The 12,295-nt window shown below is 35.5% G+C and overlaps 1 protein-coding gene across 1 annotated transcript in view; it reads left to right on the top strand.

The window, feature by feature from the left end:
- The window catches only part of SEMA3A (semaphorin 3A), a 135,715-nt gene that overhangs the window by 58,587 nt on the left and 64,833 nt on the right, over positions 1 to 12,295 (top strand). Inside the window, exon 4 of the mRNA XM_072399051.1 lies at positions 7,345 to 7,464. Coding sequence (XP_072255152.1) covers positions 7,345 to 7,464 — 120 coding nt within the window. The remainder of the gene's footprint in view (positions 1 to 7,344; positions 7,465 to 12,295) is intronic.

Genomic DNA, 12,295 nt, shown 5'->3' with positions numbered 1-12,295 from the left:
ACTAGTTGTGAAAAAACTGTACTACAATACATATAAATCTATAACGACATCTTGTCTCATGATCACTCTAATGTTTCTTCCCAATGCTGTTCTCTGGATGGGTGGGCACCAATAGTTCTTAGCCAGCTGTTATTGGTACTTCCTGAGAGCAAAATACACTACATAATTTTTTTTTATTCACAGGGGGTAAATCATTGAAATCACTAAACCCTATGTTAGCCCTTCAGGGATGTTTTCTTTTATTTGATGAATGTAAAGTAGAATTGCTATTACGAACACTGTTGGTCTTTCGTTATGGTGTACGCTATGTTTGTAAATATGTATGTAAATTTATTTGAATATTCTTTGAATATATATCTGTAAAGTGGATGGCCTATAATATACAGGGCCTAATATGCAGAATTTCCTATATCAGAGGTATCATATATAACAGCTAAGTATAATAGAACCCAAGCAACCAACATTTGCAGAATGAGACATCAGTAATGGCAGCCTCATTGTTTCTCCTAAGAAAGATTTACGCATTAAGCCAGAAAATATTTGGATGCATCTTTTTCTAATTCAATTGTATGTTATCTTTTAAACTGTCTTGCTGGAGGGTTGGTAGAGAAATTTTCAAAGAGTGTTGCTTCTGTTCACATAATGCAGTCTACTAATCAATTTCCACCTTTGCTTCCTGGCTAGCCATAGAAGCAACATGACCATAGGATGAAAAAGGACAAGGAGAGGTGGCATTAGGCCCTACATAGCCTAGGAAAAGCCTTTGTTTTTAAAACCAGACATCTGCTGCTTGTTTATGTAAGCAATATGAACTTTTAACAGTCATTCTGTATTCTTTCTAACTTAAAACATATATTGTTGAAAATTCCACATTTCAAACCATTTGCTTGTGAAACAAAATGTTGCCATTTGGATGAACTGATGTTTATGTTTCTTGGCTGGCGCTTTAATGATAACATTTCAGATTAACTGAGGTTTGCTCCATTTCATCTTCAGTGTTGATCTTTTAGTATGATAAAACGCATCCTGGAAAAGATTCACTAATCAGTAAATGTTAACACTGACTGCAGACTGCTTATGCAACGCCCACCGATTTTGCAGATTAGATATATAAACCTTGTGGTTACCTTTCTCTAATACAGTGAATCAGAAATGTTACTTATGTTCACAAGTTGAGCATTTGTATTCAGCACTATACTGCAAATATTTGCCAATATTATACAATAAAGTAGTATATTATTTATAAATGAAACTGAAAATCCGTTTTAAAGGATGAAAAAAATCTGACCATAGGAACTCTTGCCTTGTGGGCCAAAAGTCTGGCTTTTGATGTCCAATATGGGATGTCCTCGTTATTAGGAAGTTATTCCTCTCTCCTTTGGCCATTGAAGCAAGTATGTTGAATGATCAGTAGGAATTGTTAGGTGGTTAAAATGAAAGGGCACTAAGCATGAAAAATCCTCCAATGGAGCAGTAGTGATAGAAATATTAGTTTTGGTCCTTTTTTCCTTTTTTTAGCCCTGTTGGAAAAAATGTTAATGTGATATTTCATTGTTAATTAAGTCTTCCAAATACTTTTCTATCAGTCCAACAACTCATAATATTTTAGTTAGCACAAAAAAAAACATCAATCCTACCACACTATGAACTCCTAAGTAAATTAGACATATTCAATATCTATGTTCCTGATTACATTATTATAACAGATGGAAAGTAACTGAACTTCTGAAGCTCATATTTACAACAAAGAAATGCCAGATGGACATAACCTGAGCTTCTGGAAGTTGACTGAAATGCTCCTATAACTGAAGAAAAATGTAATTGGAAAGACATTCCATTATTTTTAGTCAGGAATGAAATGTCATTTATCTAAGTGAAATACTAGGATATATGTTATGTGAAAGCTATCCCTATCACATCCTGAACACACAGACATGTTAGAGAGATCAAATTTCCAGCCCAAACTTTATAAAAGGGTTATTTTTTTTACTTCCAAACAAATAACAAAAAAAAACTGGGTTTACTTTCCGATTATTTATTGCTAAATGTAAATTTTTGTGATATCCTTCAATCCATTGAGTCCTGACATGCAATTGAGAAATAGCATAGCAGAATAATGTGAGGCTGTAGCTGATTTCCATGAAAAAATGTCAATGATAAATCAGTCTATAATAAAGGCATATGATTTCTGTTGGCCATCACATGGAAAGAGTTAAACAGTCATACAGAAAGCATTTTGTAATAAAGGATGTGCTCAGTTCATACTTTGTTTAAAGCAGAAGAGATGGTATGCTAAAGATATATTGTCTTTCTGCGAAAGACTCTTCAATTACTAGCATATGCAATTTGCTTAGATTTTTGCTCTCCTGTGCTAGCCAAAAAGGAAGCAAATATAGAGTTTCTTTTGAGAAAATAATGCATGGGATCTATATAAACATTCCTACATTTTGTTTGAATCTCTCTGTGTGTGGCAGATGTTTGACAGATGGATAGACTTTATTTTCCTAACTGTCCATGTAGTCTGCTTGAAATAGCTAAACCATTGTTCTTTTCATGTAAGACCTGGTATACCAATGCTTTTTGTGTTTAATGTATCAATGTAGACTCCAAGAGTGATGTGTTTATTACTAATCTAATTTATGAAAGGCTACTTATAATAGCTCAGCACAGCAGAGGAATTGTTTTGCCTTTTTTTTGTTAAGTTTGTCATGTTTTATATTAATATATCAACACTCAATTCTTTATGTATTTGTAAATAAGATAGCTGTTTAGAAGGTAAGTGGCCATATCCTAATACTAACAGAGCAGTGTACCGTATATATCCGAGTATAAGTCAACTTTTTCAGCACCAAAAATGTGCTAAAAAGTCACCCTTGACTTTACTCCAGTCAGGCTCTCCGGCATGGGTACCCAGTGCTGTGACAGAGCTGAATTACCTTGCCAGGAGCCGTGCTGGAAGGGGGGGGGTTGCCCTTTATTTGATCGTCCTAAGGAGGTGGCCCTTTATTTGATCGTCCTAAGGAGGTGGCCCTTTATTTGATCGTCCTAAGGAGGTGGCCCTTTATTTGATCGTCCTAAGGAGGATTGCCGGTGAATTACCTTGCTGGGGAAAGTCTTACAGCTCACAAATCACTGTTGCTTGTGTCCCTGGATTGTATGGTTCTTTTCAGGTCAAACAGATGCAAGCATTTAGATGAAGCAATACTAATTGAATTTCCAATTTCACCATCATGACTACTACCACTACTACTACGACTACCAGTCATACAGAAACAGTTATTCATTCTTTCTAGAGCCCAATTTGGAAGGTAATTAACCTACTGTTATGCTTGTGGTAGGAAGGCAAAGCACCACACAAACACAAAAAGAGCATAAAAACTGCTCTGATGGGACATGAACCCACTACCATAGTGTTTTAGGGCCACATTTAAAACATCCAAGCCTTCATACTATGTTGGTATGTTGCCTTTTATATCTAGGTTTTTTATTATTAGTAATATTGGATCCTAAATGTAGATTGTGATCCATGTGAATTGATACTCAGCAAAAAAAATGTTGCCAAATTAGAAAAAAAAAATGTTTGCAGTTCCTTCTACTTTCCATATATGTTTTAACAGTTTTGTTCATGTAACAAAATCTTGATCATAGTTAGACCATCAAGAATGAATATTGCTAGACTAGACACTGGCTGTAACCACAACAGACACATGCACAATATTGTACAATAGTTTATTTATAAGTCCATCCAACCAGTTCAATTTAGACTAAAGGGAAAGTTTAAACACTGCAGCTGACATATTGATAAGAATATGTAGACGATGTGCTTTAAATAATAAATCGGCTAAATATACATTCCTGTGCAGCGGGGTTGTATTTCTGTTTACTGAACATGCCTAGTTGTAGGCTTTGCTCTCATTGTTTATTTAAACCATGGAAAGACCTGAGTGTAAAATATTAATGTATTTGTATGTGTTTCTCACAGTACCGCTGTGCCAGACTGTCATAGCTCATCTCTTGTATGTTACTGCATGGGAAGCTTTCAGGATACTCTTCAAAATAACTCCAAATCAATCATATATTTAAATTACTAGTATTCATTTATTTTCACTTAGGGTTTAATGTCTGTGCTATTGATGTTTAGGCTAGTCTATATTTACTTTTTTTTGAAGTAAAGTGTTTAAATAGATTCGGTAGCAAGTTGTCCTGTTATCTGACTGTTCTATCCAATCTGTGATAATAGACAATAATGGGTATAAAAATTGGCATAAAATTTAACTGCATCAAGTAGCACAATTATTAATTAATATTATTTTTACACAGTATTTATATAGCGCCAACATATTTTGCAGTCCTGTACAAAGTCCATAGTCGTGTAACTAGCTGTCCCTCAAAGGGGCTCCCAATCCAATGTCCCTACCATAGTCAGTCAATTTTGGAAGGTAGCCAGTTAACCTAACTTCATGTTTTTGGGATGTGGGAGGAAACTGGAGAACCTGGAGGAAACGCACGCAATTATGGGGAGAACCTGCAAACTTAGCGCTGCAAAGGCCAGAGCAATTACCTCTGAGCCACCATGCTGCCCACAGCACAATAATGGCAAACTTGAAAAAAAAATGTCTTTTACTTTTTTTGAACTTGCATTGCCCGTGTGTTTGATGTGGCTTGCAGTTCTTCCTCCAGAAGGGAAAAAGCACCTGCATGCCCACAAACAATTGTCACTTTCAGGAACAGCGCTGCTAATGCACCACAATGAGATGTGTAGGAGGTAGGAAAGGGGTGGGCAAGCTTTGTGACTATCTGTAATTTCTGAAGCACTGCCTGTCAGAATACCACTGCTTTAAATTGTCAGCTGTCCAGCACTTTAAAAATTAGCAGAGGTCCAGTAATACCTGTGTTCTAAACCAGTGGACCATTAAAATCACCGGTACCTAACCGCGCATGCACAGGGAACCGGGTGTCACTCAAAGGGGGAGAAACTTCCCCCAGAGTGATATCATTATAACATAACCCTGCCCACTCTCCCATCGCTGATCGAAGCCTGCGATGGGAGAATGGGCAGGTTATCTTCAGGGACACAGCCCACCCATTGCCCGAGCCTAGGAACTGCACAGGGGACATGGTCCGTGGCTCTGGCCCATACGTCCTCCCAGCGGCGTCCTTCTTCTGACCTCGCTCTGGGGTGCGCCGGCCAGAGCCACAGCCCCCCAAAATTTTCTCACGGACCACTGGTTGCCGACTGCTGTTCTAAACGAAATACATGTTGCTGGAATGAGCTAAAAATGATTAGATGATTCTCTGTTAGGGAATGTTTCAATGAATGTCAGATTCACTGCTTTATAAATTGACCCTTTTTTGTCTGAGTAATATTAAAATGGATGTAACATTTTTCAGTGCATTCACATGTAATTAAAATTCTAAAAAAGGACTTATCTGCCTAAGGCTTTATACATGCGGTCACATTGTAGCATAGTTGAGATGTCTGGGACTGGCTGAACTTATGTCTTTTGGCAGGTAATATCTTTTACTTGTGTTGCAATGATATATTTAACTTCATTTCAGCTTGGTGCAAACCCTAACAATTATCTTTTCCTGTACTTTCTTTTAAATTAAGAACATTTTGTTTATATCTGTTTAATTAAAGAAAACCTTTATTACAACTTCCAATGCTGTTTGTCTTTGCCAATATAGTTATCCATTAGCCTTGTCATAGCTAACTTCGTAAAGTTGAGAATATACCCTACCAATGTTAAAGAGATGAGGAGAGGGTATTTTGAGTGACAATACTTCTCCTCCATAGATATACTCTAAGGTAGAACCAAAAAGGACAATAAAAAAAACTTGACCGGTATCTCAGCCATTACTTGGTCTTTGACAAATGGTAAAAAAGTGTTGACCTAACAAACTTTACAATGATACCTAAAAAATGTATAAACTATATTTTGTAATATAATTTCCCCGTTGAATCACACCATGTCACAAAAATACACTGTTGTTTTTTTGTTCCAATATGCTAAAGATATAGATACAAGTATTGATGTGTGCAGGAACTTTTATTGAAGGAATGTCTGTTTAGGCTCAGAGCCAGGAATGAGAAGAGAGTTGTGTCTTGGTTATGACACACATCCATATACATAACACCTTTGGAGCTGTTCTTTCTCAGATCTGAAAATCTGCTGAAAACAGTTTTAACTGGCAGTTGGGTTAACAAAATAGAAGTCTTCTCTCTAAGTGTAACTGACATTAACCCTGGAGCTGGGTTGAGTTACATCACATCACAACCAATATTTAATTCAACAAATGTAAAGCTGAATTTTAAAGCAAGCCATGTGTGCACTAAACAGATCTTTTTTGCCCTTTTTTGATAACATTTTCAAATTTACCAAACTTATGTAGATGAGCCGGGCGCATAAATATCAAAATGTGAGTGATCATAGAGCACAGTATGGTGACATTTGTTGGCTCCAATTTTAGTGTTGCAAAAACACACACATTGTTTAATTCTCCAACATGCAACAACATATAAAGCTGTGAGATACCCATTATGCTTTTCATTGCCTTAAAAGGGGTCATGTGTGTATTCTGGTGTATGGACGAATGTTGAGGGAACAGATTGGTGCACCAAAAAAGCATGTATGCCAACACACATAGGCTCATAAAGATGCCAAATATATCACACGTTTACCATGTGTGCATAAGTGTTAGTGTAATTTTTTTTTTTAAGCTCATAACATCTAAAGTTATATATATATTGAATCACATTATATATAATATATTATATTTATTGTAAGGTTTATTTATATCCTGTGATAAGTGTTAATGAATGTGCTATTTATATATTTTTTTGTTATAGTGCAAGTTATTGAGTGAACTTCATCTACCACTCTAGCTATATTTTCTTATTTAAAAGATATCTTGATGTGCCCTCAGTAAAGTCACAGTTTTTTTATGGTGGTTTACTAATTGGCTACTGTGTTCACTGATCACTGATCTTTTGTTTGTTAGACTATGCCATACTTTGCAAACCTTCATATAGAAGCAGTATATCGCTACAATAAAGCTACAACTGTTATTATTGAATAGAGTACAGACTGGTGGATTATACACACATTTCTATCAGTCAGTATGGCATTGGAAGGCAGGGTACATCTGGAGATATGTGGATTATCTATTTGCAGGGATATGAATTCCTAGAAATGAATGTTGATTTCCAAAAAAATATATTGTTTGATGAGTGCCTTATTAAAATGGACAACTCTTAATTTTAGTGGTATATGTATATAATCTTAAAACTGATGTATGTACTATGCTAATAGACTAATGTTATGTTTCTGTTTCTTTACACAGAAAGAATGTGCCAATTTTATCAAGGTTCTGAAGGTTTACAACCACACTCACTTGTATGCCTGTGGAACTGGAGCTTTTCACCCTGTCTGTACCTATATTGATATTGGCCACTATCCGGAGGTAATATTAAAAATGTGTTTATGTAATATGTCATGTAGATGTTAGTGAATGTGGTAGACCATTAGCTAACCGTATCAACAGCATTGCACAGCCTACTCCCAGTAACAAATGCCATCTCTTTAGTCAAGCATAAGGAAATGATGTATGGGCAGATATAAATACATAAACAGAGCCACTCCCGAAGTTACACATTTTATATGTCCGCGCCATATGTGTGAAGACTCTGCAGTAATTATTCACTGTTTAATACACACAAATCAAACATGATGGTTTTCACCAAGCCTGTGAATATTTCTATAGTTTATTTTAACATATTAAAATATTTTTGTTTGGTCTACACACTCTCTGTTGGAAGTGATTTGCAGAAATATGATATGGGTTAAGTCTACATAGAAATGTGTACAATTAAAATGCTGTATAACCAAATGTCACTGTGGTTTCTATGAAGCTCAGAGCTGTTATGGGTAATTGCTGGGGCTGCCCACAACCACTTCATTCCGCTTTCTTATCTGACAGATTCTGCCAAACTTCTTTCTCTACTTTAAAAAAAATGTTTTTCAGAAAGCAATGATGTGTTACAGCTAAAAGCAACCAATCATCAGCTTTCTGCTTTTGAAAACATCATTTCTAAAAAAAACAATAAAAGATATAAATAAGATAAAAGACATAATAAGGAAATGTTTACTAATCATTTGATCATCTAAAGGGTGGTTACATGGCCAAGCATACACATACTCTGTTTTGTACAAATATGTCTGTTTTCCATAGCCATAGATTTTACTGATGAGACTACAGCAAACAAAAATCATTTAAAGTGTATTTAGTTACTACCTTATAGTTTGACATGACTGCCCTTTATTCTGCTTTATTTCATAAACCAGCAAGGAAAAATTCCATAGTGTCCAAAGAGTTCATAATAAAGTGGAAGTAAACCCAAAACAATAAAATCACACCTACCTTCAATCCCGCAGATCAGTCTATCTGTCGGGAGGTTTTTTCTATCGGGTCCAGCATTGTCCCAATATCTGTCTTCGGCCCAGCACAGAGGGAGTGCCAGGCAGCGACATCTTCTCTCTTGTTCCGCGTTCTTCTTCCTACATCCCACAAATCTGCACTGCGTAGGCAGGAGATTGGGTGACGTAGATTGGGAATAAACTTGCCGATCTCATGAATGCACATGGGTGAGATTGGCAATTTTTTCTATTATTAATTAAATGCCTCCTTCTGCGCATGCCTGAGATGCTTGGGTAAAGAGCCGCCCGGGATGCGTAACATAAGTATCCTGGGAGGCTTTGGGCTCCCATTCATTCTTGATTGCCTATCTGATCAATTATTAAGGGGGGTGATAAACCTCCTTTTTTAATAAAAAAAGGGTGTTGCACTTAAAACTCTACCCTTTTATGTAAAGTAAAAATTCTGAGTTTAGCTACGCTTTAAGCTTTTTCTTCCATACTGTCCAGTTGTTGAAAAAGACAAGATATGAAAAGGTATACCAAAGAATGAAAATATATGTCTGTGTCCATGACAGAGTCTTGTGACATTGTTAAATAACTTATAATTATTTGGAGCAAAGCATACACAGCATCAAAATTATATAAATACAATAGTACAGGATGTGCTGAAAGCTGTATACAATACGATCAGCAGTGAGACAATAGATTTGATTGCTTGGAATTAGATACAGAATTACTGCCAAATTGGATAATAAAATAACATGCTTGTGGTGTTTTATACTTTACTGGTTTTAATTATTTTCAGATAGCTCTATTTGTTTAAACAACTAAGTGGTTAGAATTACTGGTTGCAGTGGTCTCAACAGTGATTGGGTTCAAAGAGTGCAAGGAAAGCAATGTGACCATGGGTAGCCTTGTAACTTTGCCCTCACCCATCCATATATTAACCTTCTCAGTTCCATAGTTTGGCATCTTTCCTGCTATTCTCATTCTTGAAAAAATAAAATGCTCAAGACACTGAGGTGCTGCAAAAAAAAAAGTATATCAGCAGCTATTATTGAAAACTATTGCTTGTTTGGGGTTATGTATCATGAATCATTTTATGCTGACACTGTCATTACATTACACATTCTGACCATCTTGAAGTCATTTATTTATCTTTCTAGATTGTCTATGCACATTTTTGTAGCCTATGCTGTTTCTATGTTAATGCATGCCCTATTATATTATAAATGTGGTTCTTATAGGATGTATGCAGTTTTTAATGATATTCTTTCTGTTTTTCTCCTGAAATATATTGCATTCAGTTCTCTGTGTTTTTATTCTGTACACATTAGACAGGCACATTCTGTAATGCTGAATATTTATGAAAACATATTTTGGCATGCCAAATTTATTGCAGACCTCCCTAGATATTTATGAACATTTGCCCCCTGAGACCACATGACAATGTACAATTATGATAAATGGTTTCAGAGTTCTTGAGACGTTTGCATCTTTTTCTTTTTTTTTTTTAGCAAAGTAGTTATACAGTGAACATTTTTTCCTAAAGGATATCTCTATGGAATTTAGCATTTTCTGCTTTACCTGTCCCCTCTGGCCTTTAATCCCTAGTAATAACCCAACAGGAAATTCCTTCTCCATAGTACAGTTTTCCTGTTGTTAACGAAAGGTTACAAACTTTTCTGGTTAAGAAGCATAGGTTAACGGTTTCTACTTAACTGACACTTTAAAATTTCATTTTTGTAAAAGAGTTTAAAATTACGGATTACACTACCCCGCTGAGGTATGATTACATATAGTTCCCCCACAACAGAGAGTTCTAATAGCTTTAGAGGTCACAGGGATAATAAAATGCACCCAGTATTATTTTATACAACAACTCACAAACCAAATGTATGATATATATATAGCTTCATATTTTATGTTAAATCTGTTTATTTAGAAAGGATTTCTAAATACAAAATATAATAAATATACAGGTATAAACAAGCAAATAACCAAAAATATCATTAAAAAAACAAGAAAAAGGGTGAAAGGGAACCAAAAAGTACCAAATGTAAACCGTTCGATACAATTCAAGGTTATTCCGTAAAAAGTCTGATGGCTTCATTATTTTTACCTTTTACATTCATGTTGTGATTTTCAAGTAGGCAGTAGTGGAATCCCAACCATTGATCACAAATACAACCCTATTAAAATTGTGAGTTCTCTGCCTGGTCACTGCTTAATATGATTCAAAAGCACTTTATCCAGACAAATTTTGTAAAAATATGTTACTTCAGATTAATTCTTCATGTCCAACTATATTATTCCCTTGGCGACCGTTTCCCTTTTGAGTTCTGATAACAAAAAATCCTGAAACATTTTAGGCGTGTTAAAAAAATGCTTACTTACAGTAGACATAAAACTGTGCAAAATAATTTACTGCGGTTTTCTCTCTGACATCCGTCATGCTTTCCATTACAGCAATAATTTAGCAAGTGACAGATTAAAAAAAAATCATAATATATTTCTTCCAAGGTCCTTCTTAAATCATTACATAGCAATTAATCACTTGTTCTTTTCAGCTGTCATTTAGTGCATTCAGTTTTGCCCATGCATATTTCATAATTATACATTAGTGTTTTTCAGTCTATTTGTGTCTAAATGACAGATATACAAGTCAGTAATTATGCTAGTGCTGCTCTTTAAATGGCACTGCTCATGCTTTCACATGCAGGGACGGGAAGTTTAGAACTGCCAGAAATCACAGAGTGAATGTGTCTACTTTTTGCCTATTATATGTTAGTATTTGCTTTAGTTTGTGGGTTGTCAATGCCCAGGGATGTGATTGTCAGGTATACAGTAAAAAACTTGGTGCTTGAATTAAAGTTGACCTGTCATAAGTTGAGTTTTGTTCAGGGTTCGTGCAGAATGCTAGGTTATATGTCGGTGTATCACAAAGTATTTATCACAGCACTCTTCATGATAATTCCTTGTTCCTTTCTATTTGAATGGTTTAGACATTATCTAAGATTATTATTATCTACCTCCTGGACTGAAATGCCAGCCCAAGAACTGACCCAGATCTTGGTATCTGTGCAGAACTTGGCTGTGGCCATAAATATTAAACACAAAACAGACCTCTCCTATATTATTGTTACATGCTGTAAAGTTCCAGTATTGAAGTCTGATCATTGTGGAAGAGGAGCGCTTTTTGCTAAACTGGCACAACCACAAGGTCTTATTATTTTTTTTCATTTTACATTTCAGAAAGACCTCCACAAAGATGGTCAGGTCAAACTGACATAATGTACCATAATAAAGCAGTCTCTTTCAGAAGGGTCTACTATGACTCTAAAGTCTGGTTTTAGCTAACAAAATTTTACATGAATGTAACTCATGCTGATCGCAGAAATTTCAATTTAATAATACAATCTCTAAACGTATAAACAAAAATATAAAGCAATGCCCTTCTATTCAATTTATAGCCAATTATGGTAATCCCATGTACTTCATAGTTTTGGTAAATCCTAAATATCTTATTGAATCAGATTGTAATATGTGCCCAATTTTAGACAAAGTAAAAGGAAATTGGTATTTAATACAAATACTATACTTGTTTGTGCAGTGGTCTGCTATTTGTACCTATAGACCCTATTCTTACAATGTACATATATAAAGGCTTTATTTCTAGAGTATTTCAAGCACCTATTAGAGACATTGACACAATTGTCAAGCTGTGTTACAAATACTTTGTTAAGCTACGTACACACGGCAGATTTTTATCGCCCGATAATCGGCATCGGCCAATTATCGGGCGAAAATCTTCCGTGTGTACAGTCGGTGTCGTCCATCGTCCGGACGACCGACCTGCCGGATCCACGGACGATGGA

This window comes from Pyxicephalus adspersus, chromosome 2 (assembly GCF_032062135.1).
Source record: "Pyxicephalus adspersus chromosome 2, UCB_Pads_2.0, whole genome shotgun sequence".
In the NCBI taxonomy this organism is placed as follows: domain Eukaryota; kingdom Metazoa; phylum Chordata; class Amphibia; order Anura; family Pyxicephalidae; genus Pyxicephalus; species Pyxicephalus adspersus.
This window is presented reverse-complemented; position numbering and strand designations above follow the sequence as displayed.